General features: G+C 36.8%; 1 protein-coding gene across 4 annotated transcripts in view; it reads left to right on the forward strand.

The window, feature by feature from the left end:
• Positions 1–22,330, forward strand: part of LOC106873556 (KICSTOR complex protein SZT2) — a 188,185-nt gene that overhangs the window by 72,777 nt on the left and 93,078 nt on the right. For all 4 annotated transcript variants that reach the window (XM_089365841.1, XM_089365843.1, XM_089365842.1 and 1 more), the window contains exons 21-26: positions 9,673–9,803; positions 12,673–12,830; positions 16,107–16,316; positions 17,319–17,677; positions 19,337–20,078; positions 21,618–21,861. In XM_089365841.1, the coding sequence (XP_089221967.1) occupies positions 9,673–9,803; positions 12,673–12,830; positions 16,107–16,316; positions 17,319–17,677; positions 19,337–20,078; positions 21,618–21,861 (1,844 nt within the window). The remainder of the gene's footprint in view (positions 1–9,672; positions 9,804–12,672; positions 12,831–16,106; positions 16,317–17,318; positions 17,678–19,336; positions 20,079–21,617; positions 21,862–22,330) is intronic.

Consider the following 22,330-nt stretch of genomic DNA (forward strand, 5'->3'; position numbering starts at 1 on the left):
TATACATATACATATATATATATATATATATACATATACATATATATATATAACATATACATATATATATATATAATATATATATTATATACATATACATATATATATATATATATATATACATATACATATATATATATATATATATATATATCAAAACTCTTGATTGGACCATGTCAGGTGGGGGAGAAGAGCCATGCAAAGAACGTGAAAATCACGGTGGTGCACCAGCATGACCGCAGCCACTTGGCTGAAACACATAAATAAATAAATAAATAAATATATAATTATATATATATATATATATATATATATATATATATATATATAAATACATATATATATATAATATATACATATATATATATATATATATACATATATATATATATATATATATACATATATATATATATATATATATACATATATATATATATATATATATACAATATATATATATATATATATACATATATATATATATATAATATATATTACATATATATATATATATATATATACATATATATATATATATATATATATACATATATATATATATATATGGACTGGTGAGTGTTGATTTGATTTTGATTATTGCTGAAAGAAAGAACTGTTATATACCTGCTATTTCTAACTGTTATTTCCCTAACTCCTACAGATTTTAGGTTTCATGTCTAAATGGAAAAGACAACAGAAGCCCTATTCATCTTTCTCTACCTCCTTCCTCAAGGTGTTATGCATTAGAAAAGCTTGTATGCTAATAAACAATAAAAGATGATTCACTGGTTTAGCTTAATGCATGAGGAGCATAAGGAAAATTATATAGCAACAATATCCTCGTGAATTTCCCATCTGAATTTGCAAATCTGTTCACTTTGTTCAAATAAGAAACTAGTTCAGATCCTTTGAATTATCTGTTTTGATAATTAGAATGCTGTTTGGAGAGTACCATGATAGAGATTTAACAGTAAAGGAATTTTTAGGCACAAAATATATCAAACCCTGCCAACCCCTGTCAAGCATTCCTCCACATTTCATCTTCCTAACACTCATCACTCTTCTAACTATGGCACTACCCAGCTATTGTTATCATTTGTGAGTAGAATCGGCATATAGTTCATCCCCACTTTTTCACTGTCACTTACCTCCTGCTCCTTGGAACCCAAGGAATGATAAATATATACTCATTAAAACACATAAAATAATGAAGTAGTCTTATATGTAAGAATAACCAATCAATGTTAGAATAGAAAGTGAGAAAATGCATGTTGTATTAGACTACTAATTTGGAGTAGTTCAAATCCATAGTGTACACACCATGGTTCTTGGGAAAAGTTAGCAGACTTTCTAGGAAATTACCTGTGGCAGACTGGTATTTTGTCCCAAGGAAGCTTCTTCTATTTCTGTTTTCAGAAACTGATAAAGCTTCCAGTGGAAAAATTGTAATGCAATATATAAGACCTTTGCTTATAATGTAAGGAATTACCATATTTGCAGGTGTATAAGATCTGTTTTTTTTTTTATTACATCTTTAAATATATCAGAAAATTGCTCTGCATTTAATGCATCATATTATGCATAGGAGACTGAGTATTGTAGGCTTGGAAGCTGGATGAGTGTATGTCTGTTAGGTACACTAATTGTTACTAATTATAAAATATTGAAGACAAACATTCTGTTACCACAAACTTACAAAAAATTGCTTATGGTACGTTGGCAGTTATGTGGGGAGGTAATACCATTTCATGGCACTACCTTCCCTAGCATACATAAGCCACATCTGGTTTATGTCTTACATTATTTAATAAGTGTGTTACCTTCAGGAAACATTTTTTAATTATATAAGTGAAAACATTCCAAGGAAGATGAAAGAAATGTTAATCTTTCTCCTTCCTGCCAGTTATTTGCAATGAGTGGATGACACAAAACCGTAGTTGTGGTGCACCATCCTGATGGTCAGTCGCTAGGAACACAAAGCATCACAGCCAAAAATACAAGTTTTGCACCCGATATAGCAGTTTTCTTGACCAAGGTATAAACAACTGTACAGCTAATTTGAAAGAATATGAACTTGTGACACGGTACTTGCATAACATTATTTATTTATAAGTTTATGGTTTCGTACTTTATTCCAGTATATTTCCACAACTTTGTACTTGCATGCACAGAATCATACATTGCCCCTACAAAAATATCTTTCAGTAAGTGGATAATGAAACATTAAAAGTTTTCTCTTTTCACCCCCCCCCCCCCCCACAAATATATTTGTAAAATATAGTGCTTCTCATGCAAGAGTGCATCTTATATGCTGGTAAATTTGGTAACTAAGATTTTAATGTAAATGATATTAGATGTTATATAAGAAATGTCTTCTACTATAGCCTCAGGCTAACCAAAGCCTTATTAGTGGATTTGGTAGATGGAAACTGAAAGAAGCCCGAGATGTGTGTACCTTTGTGTCTGTGTTTGTTCCCCATCACTGCTCAATGGTGTAGGTTACGATTATATCAGAATTTAATTTTTTAAGAAAAGAGAGAGGATGGATATTTCATGCATCTCTACTTTGCTTTCTCATATAGTTTGTTGATTTAATTACAATTATGTTGAAAAAAATTAACTTTTGAGACCCTCATGATCCTGTTTTTTCTAGCATACTAAACGACCACATAGAGGATGGGTTACCTTTCTGTATTGTTTAAAAGAGTGAGATTAAGATTGTGATAAAAGAATGAAAGAAATATGTATCAGTAATTAGTGCTAGCATTATATTCTCCTCTCTGCTGAGATTTCAGAGAATTTTTAGGGATAGGCTGGAATGGTCCTCAAAAATAATTTCTTTTTTTCAACATAATTGTAATTAATAGAGCAACACTTGTTGTCACACTTGTTGTCACACATATGTACGATGGGCTTCTTTTAGTTTCCATCTACCAAATCCACTCACAAGGTTTTGGTTGGCCTGAGGCTATAGTAGAAGACACCCAAGGTGCCATGCAGTGGGACTGAACCTGAAAGCATGTGGTTGGGAAGCAAACTTCTTACCGCACATCCACACCTACTCCTGGAAAAAAAATCATCCAAAAATATAAGGTAGCAGTCATTATAGCTTCTAAAATTTGTCACTGTATTCAGGTAGGCCATTCATTAAGTTTATTGAAAAATATATGTCTGAATAATTTCTAAGTACTTGATTAATCATTCTATCAGTGATTATAGTACTTAGATTTTTCACGTGGATGCAGTTTTGTTATTATCAAGTGTCATATATTTGGTACTTTGTGATTTACACAAAAACCCGTATTGTAAGTTAAGTGTCAAGTTTCAAATATATCAACAAAAAAAAAAAAGTTAAGTTAATGAAGCTGAAAAAGTAAGAGATGAGGGTGTTGGTGGAGCCCTACTTGGTAGGGAAGATATTACTAAAATATCTGGGCCAAAATGAAAATGTTGACACAACAGCAGTGAGAATGAGGTTGCTATTGATAGAACATTTGTTAAGACTAGACTGGTTACCCCTCCCAGCAAGATTGTGAAGAAGGAAAAAGAAAGAGTTGCTACCCACAAGGAAGATATTGTTTCAAATTTTCACATAAGCCCAGTTATTTTGGGGAAGGGGTAAGTTGATTACATCAACCCCAGTGCTCAACTGGTGCTTATTTTATTGACCCTGAAAGGAGGCAAAGCTGACCTCAGTGGAATTTGAATAAAATACTACTATCCATTTTGCCTGGCATTCTAACAATTCTGCCTTCTATTTTGCCAATAGAGAAGGCACCTAAATATCACCATTTCAGTACCTAGGTATTTCATTTCCAGTTAATTCTTCAGCTCTTTAGTTCTTGATAGTTTATTACTTTCACCCTTTCGCATTCAAATGGAAAAGACCCCCTTCAATCATGAATGACCATGGGATTGCACTTAGGAAGTTCCTTCTGAGGCACAAGTCCGGGTAAAGTTGTTTATGGAAGACCAGCAGTTGCCCATACATACCAGCCTACTTTCTCATGCCACTCTCAGATAGGTTTCCTACATGGGTTAAATTATGTTAGGATCACTTTGATGGAAAGTACTACATGTGAATTTTTTGATGGAGGAGAGGAAGGAAATATTTGGCTTTACAGTATTTGCTAATTTATCAAGAAGCAGTGAACACCAGAGTGTGTGTGTGTGTGTGTGTGTGTGTGTGTGTGTCTGTCTGTCTGTCTGTCTGTGATTCAAATTGATGTAAAGAGATTAAGGAAAACAATAGGATGATACTGTGTTAGAAACCTGGAGAAAGAGTTTACTATTTCAATCTATTCCAGTTCATAAATGTGGAAGTATTTGTGTACCTGTGTGTGTATGTATGTATGTGTGGGTGGGTTGGTGTTTGTATGTGTGTATCTGTGTTCCCCGTGCTTTCTTTTATGGTGAGTGTGTCAATCGTCTGTCTTCAAAGGATACTGAAGGAATGGAAAGAATCAAAATAGAATTAAGGTTGCTTGAATAAATGAAATATCTTCATGATTGTCATACAAACTACTCACAGGAGCAACCAAGGGAAACTCTACTTGGTCCAAACGACTAGAAATACCAGCCAACTCTCTCTTGAATCACACCTGCTATCTTAAAAATGTATACATTGGACAAAGATATACAAATGACTGATGTAATGGAATGTCTTTAATCATAGGTGAGCTCAATGGGGACTGAAATGAAACTACAACAACTACTACTACTTAGATGCCTCTGACCATAACCACAAAAATGGACAGTACAATCATGCATAAAAATATTTATCTGAAAATGATCCACATGTAGGCACAGGTGTGGCTGCATGGTAAGGAGCTAGCTTCCCAGCCACATGGTTCTGGATTCAGTGTCACTGCATGGAAACTTGGGCAAATATCTTCTACTATAGATTTGGGCCAACCAAAGCCTGGTGAGTGGATTTGATAGAAAGAAACTGAAAGAAGCCCATCGTATATATATATATATATATATATATATATATATATATATATATATAATTAATATAAGGAAAATGGAGAGTTTGAACACAGAAAAAAATCAATTTATATAAATATAGTAGTCAATTTCATGTCACCTATGTACTTTTCAATTTCTTACCTTCATTCATATTATGCAATTAAGATCGCGTTATGCATTTAAAAGGTAAAAATCTCTTCAGGGCAAAAACTGACAAATATTCGTTCATATCCTAATGGATGGAGAATTGCTTATAGACTGAGAGAGCAGCATGTGTTTGTGTTTGTCAGTATGTGTATCTTTTGGATTCCTTTCTAAAAATAGCTTGAGGTTAAACTACGACCACAGTGGACAATGGCTAGTTGTAGTTCAGAGGAACAAGGTCATACTACAACCAGACATTTTCATAGAGAACGCATTTCTTGTCACCAGTCACTATTCAGTCCAAAAACGGTTCATTTGTGAGACGTGACAGCAAAGGAGAGCACACATTCACTCTCTGCACATGATTAGACTGGGAAAGTTTGAGGAACCCTTTGACATAATTTGCTGACTTTTCCGATGACACACAGGTGTCAATGAATGGTTGAATGATTAAATTCAAGCTTCTCTGTTAGTTCCTCAACAGTTATGATGGGATTTTGTTCTACCAGGGTATGCAGGACATCCTTTTTGAGCTCTACAGATCTTCCAGGATGAGGCTCATCTAGGCTGTAGTTTCCAGCTTGGAATTTCTAGAACCATCATTGACACTGGCTTACACTTATTGTCCAATTCCCATATACTTCATTAATATTCCTCGCACACTTTCCGTTGTGTTGTTGTCTTTATTGAACTCATAAAGCAAAATATACTGAATATGCTCCTTTCTCACTTCCATTATAGCTTTTAGAAAAATAACTGTTAAAATCAGACTGCACTCTTCAAAACTTGCACTAAGAATAAGGACAAGGTAAAATTATTTCCAGCTTTTATTGCAAGTGGATGCAGGTAGTTTATCCCATCCCCCTCCGACTTTTAGTTCATGCAATTGAAAAAACCGCATTATTTATTGCATAACCTAACATATATAAATGCGCGCGCGTGTCTGTCTGTCCTTGTCTCTCCCACCATCACAAGACAACTGATGTTGGTGTGTTTATGTTCCCATAACTTAGCAGCTTGGCAAAGGAGACTAATAGAATAACTACTAGGTTTACCAACTGAAACCCTTTAAGGTGGTGCTCCAGCATAACCGCAGTCCAATGACCGAAACATGGAAAAGAATAAAGGAATATCTGGAAATACTAAAGGTTTATGATGACTGATAATAAACATTTATTGGAAAAAAAACTTGGATGTGGGATTAAATTAGCCAAGGATATAATGGGAATAGCTTTGCAAAATAAATCAGGTTAGATAACTCTTTGATAATCCCCTACCATTAGATATTTTGTCTCTTATTCTTATGATTTAGTCAAAGATTGAAAGATAGCACCCATGATCATCATCATCATCATCATCGTTTAACGTCCGCTTTCCATGCTAGCATGGGTTGGACGATTTGACTGAGGACTGGTGAAACCGGATGGCAACACCAGGCTCCAGTCTGATTTGGCAGAGTTTCTACAGCTGGATGCCCTTCCTAACGCCAACCACTCAGAGAGTGTAGTGGGTGCTTTTACGTGTCACCCGCACGAAAACGGCCACGCTCGAAATGGTGTCTTTTATGTGCCACCCGCACAAGCCAGTCCAGGGGCACTGGCAACAATCTCGCTCGAAAATCCTACAGGAGCCAGTCAGGCGGTACTGGCAATGGCCACGCTCAAAATGGTGCATCTCATGATGTGTATAGAAATAAGTAAGTCATGACTCAAGAGATTGCTGTATTAAGAAGTACCATATCATCATATCAAATCAGTATCTGATCTGAATACTTACAACAGAGTGGACCCTCTCAAAAAGTGTCCAGTGGGCTATATGCTAGTTAAGTCAGTCAATTGATTAGGATTCATGGTTTAACTATTTATAAGATTTCTCTATTTGCTTTGGTAATTTGACTGTGTTTGAATTCAGAAGTGTACAACAAGTACATCTTTGCTCTATGTAAAATCTTACCATTCATTTCCATTATTGTTTGTGTCACTAAATATGAAATCTAGTAAACATGGTGGTAGGATTTATATTTGTGGGAACAATACAATATGTTAGTTATAACTTCCATTAATTGTAAGTTATAACTAACGTATCTGCTAACCTATTGAAAGTCTCACATTCCAAGCAGCAACGATTGACCACTTCATGAAATTGACCTCTGGGTTGCCTGTATTAAAACCAAGTACTTGCTCGTAAATACTTTTTCTGTTGTTTATTGGCAGGTAGACCCTATTAGCATGTCAGACTATATCAGTTAAATAAAGGAACACATTACTCTCTCTCCCTCTCTCTCTTGTTTGATGCTTTCTCTCTCCCTCTCTCTCACACACATTCTTCTGCCACTTTCTTTCTCTCACACACACATTCCTTATCTCTCTCTCTCTCTCTCTCTCTCACCATACTCTTACCTCTTTCTCTGTCTCTTTTCACTTCTCTCTCTCACTCTCTCATACACACATGCACACATTCTTCTGCCACCTTCTTTCTCTCACACACATTCTCTCTCTCTCTCTCTCTCTCTCACACACACAAACTAGCATTGATAACTGTTCTCTGGGTCTAATGTGTAGGCTGTAGTAAAGTAAATAGGTACTTTACCCATAGAATATATATTCAAATCTTCTCAAGAAAAGTTTAAATGTCTAACTTCTAAGATAGTTATAGTATGTATAGTTTATCTTACATCACAATTTGTGAAAAATACCATGTTTGCTGAAAGGTTTCCATTGAAACACACACTGGTTCACTGCATTTCTGATGGCTTGAGTAACAAAAGAATGTCTCTCTATCCATCTATCCACACACACACACACACACACACACACACACACACACACACAGATAGACAGACAGACATGTGTAGCTTGTAAAGACTAAAACTCCCATCAAATGAGCAAGGCTGCAGCTGAGGTAGGTGGCTTTATTCAAAGAGATGAGGGATTAAGCCATGAGAGAAAGGACCTGAACAGAACAGGGTGGATGCTGTAGATGAGCTACAGTGCTCCTCATATTGCAGAAAAATGGGTGAATACATACAGTGCTGGTGTCTGGTAAGAAGCACCCATGTTGGTGTCACGTAGGGTTCTCCCAGTACACTCTGTAAAGTGGTTGGCATTAGGAAGGGCATCCAGCCATAGAACCCATGACAAAACAGATGACTGAAACCTGGTACAACCCTCTGGCATGCCATTCAACCCATGCCAGCATCTGAATACTGAGTTCAGCAATGTTTTGTAAGTGAATTTGGTTGATAGAAACTGTATGGAAGCCTGTTGTGTGTGTATGTATATATATATATATATATATATATATATATATATATATATATATATATATATATATATATATATATATATATATATATATATATATTACACACACGTGTGTGTTTGTACCCCTACTACATGACAACTGGTGTTGTTTTGTTTATGTCCCTATAACTTAGCAGTGGAGCAAAAGAGACTGATAGAATAAGTGTCAGACTTTATAAAAGAAATGTAAGCACTAGGGTTCGATTTGACTAAATCCTTCAAGGGGCTGCCTCAGCATGGCTACAATCCAATGACTGAAACAAGTAAAACATAAAGATAACAGAAACATGAAATTAACCGTGAAATAGTTGGATATTTTAATAAATCTCCAAAATATGATTATTTTCAAAATAAATTGAAACAGTTTTCTTTCATTAGAAATACGGTCACAAATGGGTTCAAAGAATCTTCTGAAATAATATTGTTTCATGTTATTTGTTTAAGCATAAAATAAACAAATTGTTTTAATAACCATCTAAGTATCATGCTCAATATATATACACTGTTGATCGGCCAGTTACTGTGATAGTTATCTTGCTATAACATCTCTTATGGATGTTTGAATGATTTATTCACTTTTTCCTATAGAAGAGGTGACGAATTCTCATTCAGTCATGTGGTTGACTGAGTATCTACCATTGTAAAGGTGTAAAACAGGGGTTTTCAAACTTTTTGACTTGCGGACCCCTTTATATTTCAGGCTTTACCTTAGGGACCCCCTTATAAACGCTTATGAAATTTATACATAAATATTTGCTTAAAATAACATATATTTTTACATTTATTTATTTTACAGTATTTAACAAATAGGTTTGTTGTCAATTAAAAGATTTCGATTAAAAAACATATATAAAATCAAATTGCCCATAAAAAGTATTTGCTGTCCACGGACCCCCTGTCTTGTCCTTGCAGACCCCCTGTGGTCCGCGGACCAGAGTTTGAAAACCCCTGGTCTAAAACACCCAAAATGCATCTGGTATTTTTATGGGCCACTACTGGAATGAATTTTCATATCCCTTCAGATATTTTTTGTGTTTTCAACATAGCATATCCATAAGAGATGTTATCTCGGTACAAATACTGCTGTAATTGACCCATCAACAAGGTATACACATTCACCATGATATATAGATGGTTATTTAAATTTAATACTGTTTCAATTGCATATACTGGATTTTTATTATTTTGAGTATTAATTAAGGACTCTTTTAGACTTATCCATAAAAGTAATGTATTTTCTATTTAATTTCAGTTCTACAGCCTGGACTATGAAACCATCTCTTGCTTGACCACTTTTGAACATCTGATCTATGTATGTCAGAGCAAACCAGGACATAGCTTTGAAAACTCTTCTTTTAATCCAAGTAACCGTGGTGTAAACTGGTAAGTTATCCAAATCTCTTAATAGTAGCATTGACTTGGATTTTACAACTGGCAAGAGTACCATAAAACCTTGAGTATAGTCCGCCCTTTAGTATAATACGCAGGGGATTTTTAGGGAGCTGTACCTCTGAAAAACCTAAATCTTGTGTATAATACGCACCCCTTCTCTAACTTGAGTCAAGGAGGTCTAAATAACATCCTTGGTTTATAAACGTATATACAGTAACGTCCTTTATTATTATTGTATATGTAACATAATGCAAACATGTAGCTTTTTTGTGCACTTTGTTGGCAGAAAATAAAGAAATAACAGTAATAACGTCAGTGAAAAATAAATATTAAATTAATTGCCTTTACGTATTTATCACTTAGAAAATTTTGCTTAGAAAATATTTTTCATTTTTAACCTCGTATATAGTACACACTAGAAATTTTGACCTTTAAATTTTGGGAAAAAAGTGCGGATTATACTCGAGGATTTACGGTATTTGAGTAGGACTTTGAAATTACCTCTAATAATCCCTAGTCATTTTCAATTCAGGTTTAAGGTGGTGATCTGGCAAAATCAGTAGTGTATTGGAGAAAAAGATTTGCAATATTTCTTGCAGCTCTTTACATTCTGAGTTCAAATCCTGCCAAGGTGGACTTTGCTGTTTATCTTCTTTGGGTCAATAAAATAAAGTACCAGTCAGATTTTTTTTCTATTCAAGTTGGTAGAGTGTGATTTGAGGGAGATTTGGCTGCTATTTCTAACAGGTCGATGTGGTGACTAAGAGGCACCAACACAATATATTGTTATGATATTATGCTGATGTTGTCTAACTACAACCTCAGTTTATTATTAAGTTTTAATTAGACTTTGGTCAAGGTTTTAATTGAAATTTTAGAATTATTTTTTACTCTATTCAGAGTTATCCTTCCTTGGTATGTTTTGGTTACAGCTGGGACACATTTCATTAGTCTCAGCTCATTTGAAGCTGACCTAGGTCTAACACTTTATCACTTAAATTGGTTATATTCAGCCAAAATATTCTACCTTTTTTTTTTACGTTCAAGCTGGTCAGATGTGATCTCTGACACCTTGTTGGCACTCTGTCACTTACGACGTCGAGGGTTCCAGTTGATCTGATCAACGGAACAGCCTGCTCGTGAAATTAACGTGCAAGTGGCTGAGCACTCCACAGACACATGTACCCTTAACGTAGTTCTCGGGGGAGATTCAGCGTGACACAGTGTGACAAGGCTGACCCTTTCAATTACAGGCACAACAGAAATGGAAGTAAGAGTGAGAGAAAGTTGTGGTGAAAGAGTACAGCAGGGTTCGCCACCATCCCTTGCTGGAGCCTTGTGGAGCTTTAGGTGTTTTCACTCAATAAACACTCACAACGCCCGGTCTGGGAATCGAAACCGTGATCCTATGACCGCGAGTCCACTACCCTAACCACTGGGACATTGCGCCTCCATGATCTCTGACACCAACCATACAATATCATTCTAAAAGCTAACAGTCATCTCATCAAAATCTCAAAGCTATGATATAATGCATGATTAATTCAAAATAATGTGAATAAATAAGCTTTACATTTGACAGAATATTGTGAAAGCTAAATGACAAGCAACAACTACATCAGCAAAATAGTTGAAAAGCAGTCAGCCATGGTTTTTATTCTAACCCTATGAATTTTTTGACGATTGAAATTCCTAACTACTGTCTATGAAGTACAGATTTTTCTGACAACACTTGGATTAAATTCACTTTGAGCTTTCCTCACCATCTAATCCAGCTTATTTGGATTTATTACATTGCCCATCATAATCTTACATAGTGTTTTTTAGAGGGAGGTTAGGAGCAAAACCCTATATCATTAAAGAGCTGGTTGAAGAAAGATTTTGCTAAATGACTAACTCATATATATATATATATATATATATATATATATCCATGTTGGGTGTCCATAGCAGTATATTACTGTCAAGTTCTTGCTTATTTCTCTGGCATTGTCCTGCATAATCCATGTTTCTCTCTACTAACATTAGCAATTATAAAGATTGCTATTAAGTCATCTACAGAAATAACTAAACAAATGGAAAGAACATTATTTACATTTGATGGATATTTGTCCTCATCTTGTTTGTTGTTAACACAACGTTTCAGCTGATATACTCTCCAGCCTTCATCAGATGTCTTGGGGAAATTTTGAACCTAGTCTCAGGGTTGGTGTTAGAAGTGTTAAACACAAACTAGAAACTGGAAAAGCATGAATGGCAAAGTCAACATCTGAGAAAACTGGCTTTGAACTGAATACAATAGAGAAAGGTAGAGATTCTTTTCTAGGCAATGGTAACAAATCTTTTTTGTATCTGTTGACTTATAAAACAACTTTTTCACCTTAAATCAACCACCAAAATGTGGGTGGGCATCTAATACTTAAAGTATATAGTCATCATTGTCATCATAATCTTCATTATCATCATCATCATCCGTCTGTTTTCTATGCTGGCATGGGTTAGATGGTTTCACTGAAAACTGGTCTGCACCTTGAAGCATTTTTAGTTGAATGAATCGACCCCAGTACTTGTTTTGTTTTTCAAGCCTCATACTTATTCTATTGTTTGCTTTTGTGGAACTGTTAAGTTACGGGGTCATAAATACAACAACAGTTGTCAAGCAGTGGTGGAGGACATCCTGAAACTCAAAGACACACACACATATATGACACGCTTCTTTCAGTTTCCACCTACCAAATCTGCTTACAAGGCTTTGGTCAGCCCAAGGCTATAGTTGAAATCATTTGCTCAAGATGTATATATGTATAATTTGTCTACTGTTTCTCTCTCTCTCTATTTTCTTTTATTTTTACATTTCTAGTTCTGGTTCAGAAAGGTTCCAGCCTAATGATCCAACAGAAGATCCCTACTTGAATCTTTCAAATAATCATGTTTGCACAATTCCCTTCCCATACAATTTGCTGGTGCTTCTTCCACGTTGCCAACAAGCACAGTTGCTATTTTCTGCATATACTGTCAGTAAGTATAGTAGTTTATGTCATTAAGTAGTCTGTTTGTGTATGTGTGTGTATTTTCTAAGCAAGAATAGTATTGATAGTGACTTCGAAGTTTCAGATAACTAAGCCATCATCAAACAGTTTGATGATGATTTAGCTGGCTGAAACTTTGAAGTCACTGTCAATGCTATTCTTGTTAAAGAATAATAAATTTGTACTCTCTCAAATGTATTGAGTAATCCTTTAATTTAATGTGAAATTGTTATTATCACATACACACATACATATACAAAGTGAGAGAGAGATAGAGAGGGAGAAAGCCATTTTAATTTCTCTGCAGTTTTCAATGTTACTCATTAGATTAGGATGTTAGTGGCTCAATATTCCACAGGCTGAGTACCCTTCAAGAGAGAATCAGCATGATAGTGTGTGAAAAGACTGATCTTTTGAATTAACTTGTTGGATAAGAAGTTTGCTTCCCATCCACAGTGTTCCAGGTTAGTTCCCAATGCATGGCACCTAGGGCAAGTGTCTTCTAATTTAGCCTTGGACTGATCAAAGATTTGTGAGTGGATTTGGTAGATGAAAACTGAAAGAAGCCTGTTGTGCATATGTGTATGTGTGTGTGTGTGTGTGTGTGTGTGTTTGTGTCTGTCTGTGTTTGATCCCCACTACTACTTGACAACCAGTGCTGGTGTATTTATGTCCCCCTAACTTAGTGGGTCAGCAAAAGAGACTGATAGGATAAGCACCAGGTCTTAAAAAAATAAAGTCCTAGGGTCAGTTCATTCGACTAAAATAAATTCTTCAAAGTGGTGCCCCAGCATGACCACAGTCTAATGACTGGAACAAGTAAAAGAAGATAAAAGTAGATAGACAAACAAACAGACAGACAGACAGTTATATATGTAATTCCAAAGATTGGTCTTGCTACACACTGTTATACTGATTCTCTCTGGTTCTTGAAAATTATGTGAAGGCCTGTGGCTATGGTATAAAATGTCATGCAATAAGATCAAACTGAGAACCTCATGATTATGAGATGAACGTTTTAACATTTGACTGCGCCCGTGTACATGTATCCACCACAAGGTGGATATCCTTGTCGCGCTGTGGTTTCTTATGTTGGGGCCTCCCTTGCCGGACCAGCCATAAGAGAGAGGCCAGACTAATATGAACCACCTCTTCCCAGGGGTAAAAATGAGTTTGCATAGGATCAGTACTGCAATCAGAATAAGGTAAATTTACAGAAGCTTTGATGACAGTTCAAAGACAACAAAACCAAGGAGAGGAAGTGCTTATGTGGTGCAGCACAATCTGAAAGGAAGCTGCAAGACCAACTCCCCATCTGGCCACCAGGACAGCCCAGAGGCAGGAACAGTGGAGAAAAGTTAACAATGGCCTATGCTCTATAAGGAGTGAAGGGCTTAAGTAAGTAAGTAAACACACACACACATACACACACATCCATCCCCCCTCTCTCTCTCTCACTCTTGTACATTTGTTTCTGCATGTATGAATAATTGCAGTTGTTATGCAGTTATTTGTACAGCTGCTGTTTCTTCTTCAGAATTTCATATTTAATTTATGTATGTCTTAAAGCCCACAGAATAGCTGTATGCATTTGAAGAAAAGAATGACTTGTCTCTGTTTTTGTGATGTTTTATTAACCTGAATAATGTTTATATGCTGTATACGTGGTGTGTTTAAGTGGTTAATTTCACAGACATTCTAGTCTTGACCATTCCAAATTTCAGACCTAGTCTCGCATTACATAATCACTTCCATAATCCTCGTCCATATGCATCACGTCACCATACCAGTGCAGTCTTATTTCAGGTGCATGGCTCAGTGGTTAGAGCATTGGGCTCACAACCATAAGGTAGTGAGTTCAATTCCCAGACTGGGTTGTGTGTTGTGTTCTTGAGCAAGACACTTTATTTCACACTGCTTCAGTTCATTCAGCTGTAGAAATGATTTGCGACATCACTGGTGCCAAGTTGTGCCTTTTCCTTGGATAACATAAGTGACATGGAGAGGGGAGGCTGGTATGCATGGACGGCTACTGGTTTTCCTTAAACAGCCTTACCTGGACTTGTGCCTCAGAGAGGAACTTTCTAGGTGCAATCCCATGGTCATTCATGACTGAAGGGGATTTTTTACCTTCTTTCAGGCATCAGATGTAGTGTGTAAGAAAGAAAACTGTGCTGGTATTGTCATGTGATGCATATGGATGAGGACAGTTGAGTAAAGAAGTGATGATATCTATTTGTGGAGGGAACCTGTGCAAGAGGTAGACCCAGAAAGACATAGGACAAGGTGGTGAAATATGATCTTTGTATGTTGAGTCTCATGGAGGTGATGACAAGTGACCTAGACTTCTGGTGATTTGCTGTGCTTAGAAGACCAAGCCTTGACCCAGCAGTGCATCTAGGATGTGATAGCTGGAAAGAAAGAGGTCTGTACCAAGCACTTGGTCAATATCCATTTCAGTTGAGTAGGCTGAAGCAATGTGTAATAAAGTGCCCTTGCTCAAAGACATAGTGCACTGCCTGCTCCAGGAACTGAACCTAGGAACTTATGGTCATGAGTGCGACACTCTAACCAACCACCAGACCCCATACCTCCACAAAATCTTAGCTTCATCTGTTTTTTACTTTTTCCATACAGGGTTTGAGATACTTCTTGAGTGGGTGAATTCAGATTCGAATGTAGGCAGAATTTCATCAGTGGCTGAGGGATCCCTACCCCTGACGCAGTAACCCCTTTTACTTTCTTCATTGTTTCCCCCTTTTGTCTGAAATTGTGGCTCAATGTCACATGTCAGTGACTGACTTGGCAAGAATTTTTTTTTTTCCCCTCACTACCTGGCCAGTGCCACATGAAAAGCATCTGTGCTGGTGCCACATTAAAAGCCTCCAGTACACTCTGTTAAGCGGTTGGTGTTAGGAAGGGCTTCCAGCTGTAGAAACCATGCCAAAACAGACAAAATGGATCCTGGGCAGCTCTCCAACTGGCCAGCTCCTGTCAAACTGTCCAACTCATGCCAGCATGGAAAACAAACATTTAATGCTGCTGCTGCTGTTGATGATGATGATGATGACCTCCCCAATGCCAAAAGTGTGTAATTTGCATGCATACTACCATCCTATGTTCTGTTGCTGACATTTGACAGAGTAACCTGAAGTTAAATATTTCCGTACCTGAAATGTGTTGCTGAAAAGAATTCTGATTTTCCTGACCTAGTTGATATTAAAATGAAATTAAATGTGGTTAATAATTTCTGCTTTGTTTTCAGACCATTCTGTATATCCTGACAAAGAATGGAAAACACCAAACAATATTTTGTTTGAGATTTTTTTGGCCAAACTGAAAGCTTCTCATGGTAGAGAAATCAAACTCTCTCTGAAAGACTGTCAAGAATTTACAAAATCCTTGACAAAACGAAAAACTGAGAGAACTATGTCAGCTTCTTCTTTATTCAATGAAACACAGCATGAAGAATCTGGTAAAGAAAGTTTTTTCGTTTTTATTTGTTTAATTGTTATTGTTTAGTTTCAGGTCAGCCTTAATAGTGCAAACCTATGGTTATAGACATTCCAGCAATGACCATCCCATCTGTCTCCAAAAAAAAAAAAAAGTATCGAATGTGCTTCCTGAGCTGTAGGCTCATAATGCTGGTTTTCTGGATTTGGTGGCATATATATTCTCCCTGGATGGGACGCCTGTCTATCACAGGATTACTCATTTTTGACAGCTGAGAAGACTGGAGCAACATGGAATGAAGTGTTTTGCTCAAGAACACAACACATTGCTTAGTCCAGGAATTGAAACCACAATCTTACAATCATGAGTGCAACATCCTAACCATTAAGCACATGCCTCCACTTTTGACCATCTGCCTGAGACTATATTATCAAATGGGCCCTTCCTTTTATTTTCTCTCAAATCTCAACAAAACTATTTCAGAGCAGAAATGTTCCTTAATATTTTCATTGAGAAATGAGGCAAGCTGGCAGAATGGTTAGCATACCAGGCAAAAAGCTTAGCAGAATTTCAGCTGTCCTTACATTCTGAGTTCAAATGCCACTAAGGTTGACTTTGTTTTTCATCCTTTTGGGCTTGTTAAAATAAGTACCAGTTCAGCACTGGGGTTGATTTAATTGATCCCCCCCCCCAAAAAAAAAACTTGCTGGCCTTGTGCCAAAATTTGAAATGAATATTTTCATTGAGAGATGTGGTAGAATAAAAGCAGTTAAGTACCAAACAATATGCTTTGAGAAGTTTAGATAGGAGGTTATGTCATTTAAAATGAATTCTAATATTTTTTTTTCAAATGCTTCCAATTTGTTGTTGCCGTTATTAATAATAATAATAATGATGGCAATGATGATGATGATGATAATGTCTCAATTCCTTTTAATTTTATATCTAATAAATATAATATATTTTATTGAAATTAAATGATACCAAAATATTTTTTTTTGTTTTTCATCTTCTATCTATCTAGATCCTTCTTGTGATAAGAAAACTAATCTAGGTGGACAGGAGGAAGTACCAAAAGATGCAGGTAATAAAGATTCAACGACTGGTAAGGATGGCTGCAACAATGCTGCTCCAACCAAATGGTGTTGCTTCATTCAAGACATTAACCATTCACATATGTTCCTGATATTTGTCCCAGCATCTTTCGATGATTTGCTCACTCTGAAATCCAGCAGCTTCACTGAGACATTGCATGATAATCTAGAGATTGTTGCAGTAAAAGAGTGGGATTTAGATTGTCAAAAGTTACCTGATCAGTTATCTGATGAGGTGCTATCAAATAAAGAAAGGCTTTCAAATGAGACCTTGTCAACAACAGAACTGGTAAATTCCATTTTTGTAATTTTTTTTTACAATTATTATTATTATTGTTGTTGTTATTATTATTATTGAGGGTGCATGGTCTAGTGTTGTACTCATGATTGTAAGATCGTGGTTTCAATTCACAGATTGGGTGGTACATTGTGTTCTTGAGCAAAACACCTCATCTTACATTGCTCTGCAATTACTTTGACACCTGGCACACCGTGTACCTGTTCAGGTAACATCTAGATGTGCTGCTGGATCAAAGATGAGGAGGCTAAGAAAGTATCTAAGTCTGCTTATGACTACACTGGCACCTAAAGCAATTAGCATAAACATGGTACATGTCACCAAACATACTTTCTTGTGAATGGCAGCTGGCTGTTCTGTACTGTAAGCTGGTGCTTAGAACATAATGATAGAAAAGTTCTCGAGTATAATTATACTGGAAGGTTTTAATCTGTATATGAATGCCTTAAAATGAGAGATTTTGTATTACAGAACTAGGAATAGCTTCAGGATCACTTCAGAGCTAGTTTCTTTATCTTATATTTAATTATATGATCCAGACAAGAGCACAGTATTATAGTGATAGAAAATGGACGGCATCAAACTGCTTCATTTACACAGATATATTCATCCTTGTAGATATTATTACTTTATGAAATGATGGAAATCATTATTAGTGTTTTTGCTGTCCCTCTATCATTCTTTAACCTTTCATCACTTGGCATAAAGCCACCTACTTCAATAGTACTCCTCACTCAGCCGAGGAGTCTTGATTTGTGAGTTACTGGGTGATCTCACTGATGCTAGTGCCATGTGAAAAAGCATCCAGTACCCTGTGTAAAGTGCTTGGAATTAAGAAGGGCATCCAGTCACAGAAACCATGTCAGCATAGACATTAGAGCATAGCATTGTCCTTTGACTTGCCAGCTCCTGTTGAAACTATGTCATCATGAAAAATGAACATTAACCCTTTAGCATTTAAACTGGCCATATCTGGCCCAAATATGCCTCTTGTTTTAAGTTCAAACTGACTGGGTCTAGCCTCTCACACATACCCTACAATATCATCCTAAAAATAGACAATGACATTATTGAAATCTCAAAGCTATGAGACAATACTGGCACTGGTGCTCCGTTGGTTATGATGACAAGGGTTCCAGTTGATCCAATCAACAGAACAGCCTGCTTGTGAGATTAACGTGCAAGTGGCTGAGCACTCCTAATTCTCAAGGAGATTCAGTGTGATATAGAATGTGACAAGGCTGGCCCTTTGAAATACAGGCACTACTCAATTTTGCCAGCTGAGTGGACTGGAGCAACGTGAAGTACAGTGTCTTTCTCAAGAGCACAACCAGGAATTGAACTCACAACCTTACAATTGTAAGCCAAATGCCCTAACCACTAAGCTATACACCTTTACAAGACAATACATGACTAATTCAAAGCAATATGAATAAATAAGCTTTACACTTGGCAGAGTAATTTGAACACTAAAGGGTTAAATGATGATGCAGATGATGATGATGATGACTCTATTCTTCTGTTATTCAACCAGCATCCTAATTATGTAGACAATTATGTTACTATTGCATTATTTCAATAATTTCACATAAATTACTTACATCTTTTAAAATTAAAATATATATCATTTTTTTTTTTCTTTTTCCAAAGAACCCTCAAAATATAAAGGGCCAAAATTTACCTCAAGGGATGAACCATTCTCCTTTACAGCCAACACAAATTCATTCTTTTCCACCACAATCCCCAGCACAAGTGGACTTTCCTTTATCTCCTTTAATAGAGCAGCCATCTTTGATTCAAACTTCAGAACAAGGAAAGACCTCGTTATCTCCTTCTCAGATAACTATTTCTTCAAACAAACCAAATGTTTCTCCATCTCAATTGCATGGTGGTTATTCTCAACCATTCCAACAACAAGTACCACCATTGTTATCCACTTTAAGACATGATATTCCTTCAACAGAGCCACTCAGTGATATACCTACTTCAGTGCATCCTACTGCAGATAGTGCTTTTAATTTTCCTCCCGATGACATAAATTTAGAGTATGATACTTCCATGTTCCAAAAGAAAGAAAACTTTGTGATTCCTGTCTACATCTATGATTGTGCTTTGTCAAGAATCACCGACTCCCTTGTTCACAAAAGTACTTTCACCCTACCTCCTGATATCTATGAGGACCATCAGTTCCTTGAAAATATTTTTCTAGGATGTGAGCCCTTCTCTAAAGTATTTAACAATTTAGACATCCATGATGACAGCAGCGAGGGGGGTCGTCACAGCACGGCTTCTCTGGATCGACGTTCTAATGACAGCACTTCAGACTACCCTGGTGAATTCAAGAAACAGAAAGAGAAGATCATGGAAGTGTTTTATAGCAGCTATGTCACAGGTGAGTAGATTTACAAAAGGACAGATCTATATTATGTTTTCTAGGTAATGTCTGGAAAATCAATTTTTTTAACAATAAATCTTTCTTTCACTTGCTTCACTCATTTGACTGCAGCCATGCTGGAGCACCACCTTGAAGGGTTTTAGTAAAATGAATTGACCCCAGTACTTATTGTGTCAGTCACTTTTGCCAAACCTCTAAATTATAAGGGGATAAACAAACCAATACCAGTCGTTAAGTAGATTGAAGGAGACACACACACACACTTTGCTTCTCCCAAATTGACTTACAAGACTTTGGTTGGCCCAAAGCTATAATTGAAGACACATGCCCAAGGTACCATGCAGTGAGACGACTTGAAACCTTGTGGTTGAGAAGTAAACTTCTTACTTCACAGCCACACCTGCACCTATTACATATTGGTTTCTTACATAGGCACAAGGTCTTCAATTGGAGAGCAGTCAATCATATTGTTACTAGTACTTGACTGATGTTTCCCAAATACTAGGTTTGACATAATTGACTGTTCCACTGGCTGTGTGGTTAAGATGTTTGCTTCCCAACCTTGTGGTTTTAGTTTCAATCCTACTGTGTGGAGTTGGCCAAAACTTTCTGAGTGGATTTGATGGACAGAAGCAGAAAGAAGCCCAGTGTGTGTGTGCGTGCGTGTGTTTATGTTTGTTTTTTTTTAAATCCATTTTCCCATGCTTGCACCAGATGAAATTTGCTGAGGCAAGTTTTCTATGGTTGGATGCCCTTCCTGTTGCCAACCTTCACCTGTTTCCAAGTAAAATAATATTTCCCCATGATCAGACATGTTTTTTCCTGGAATATTGGAAATGAAGGACAATGCTTGCTCAATGATGCCACAGATTTGCAAGTATCATGCGATGTAAAGACAAGAAAGCAGCAAAACACACACACACACACACACACACACACACACACACACACACACACACACACACACACACACACACACACACACACACACACACACACACACACACACACACACACACACACACACACACACACACACACACACACACACACACACACACACACACACACACACACACACACACACACACACACACACACACACACACACACACACACACACACACACACACACACACACACACACACACACACACACACACACACACACACACACACACACACACACACACACACACACACACACACACACACACACACACACACACACACACACACACACACACACACACACACACACACACACACACACACACACACACACACACACACACACACACACACACACACACACACACACACACACACACACACACACACACACACACACACACACACACACACAGTTTGAAGATACTTCTAGTTTTAATTATAAAATAAAATAGCATTCATAGAAGCAGGTATCAATATTTGTGGAATATTGCATTAGTAAAAGTCTGGAATTCATTTGTGAGTGAGACAGTCATCTATTATTTTCTCTCCTTAACAAATCCCAAATGTCATGATATATTGTAGGAATTTTCCGAAATTTGACTGATCAGCACTACGTAGATAAAATGGACATGGATGCAGCTGTCAATATTTGCGACGAATTGTTACCTATAGAAATAAACATTGTGAATTTCTTACATGCTACCTGTGGACATTTTCGACAAGCCATCACCAAGCTGAAACAGAATGCAGAGGAAGACAATTCATCTTTTTTAAGCACTGGTTCTCCACGTAAATCAGCAGTCCGATTTGCAGACAGCAGTGAAAGGTGAGCTCTATAAGGTTGTCAATTTTGTTTCCCTTTAACAAACATCATGATGTTAAAATGTGTAAGTACAATTTCTAGAATTTATGTATTTGGTGTAAAATATTGCATGTACCATCATCAACTTTTGACGTCCGGTTTCCATGCCGGCATGGGCTGGATGGCTTGACGGGAACTGGCAAGACTAAGGGCTGCACCAGGTTCCATAATCTATTTTGTTTTGGTTCCTAAAGCTAGAACCCTTCCCAATGCCAACTGCTTTACTGAGTGTATTGGGTGCTTTTTATGTGGCACCAGCACCCACAACAATACTTTTCACATGGCACCTTGGTTTTAGGATCTCAATTCTATTGTGGTGGGCAGGTTTTCTTGAGTACAGCAATGCACCACATGGGGTGAAGAAATCCCATGGAGGTGGGATGCAGAGGGTTTGCAGATCAGTCCCTCTGCAGAGCTTGACATCATATTGGCC

This window comes from Octopus bimaculoides, chromosome 18 (assembly GCF_046866305.1).
Source record: "Octopus bimaculoides isolate indiv1 chromosome 18, ASM4686630v1, whole genome shotgun sequence".
NCBI lineage: Eukaryota > Metazoa > Mollusca > Cephalopoda > Octopoda > Octopodidae > Octopus > Octopus bimaculoides.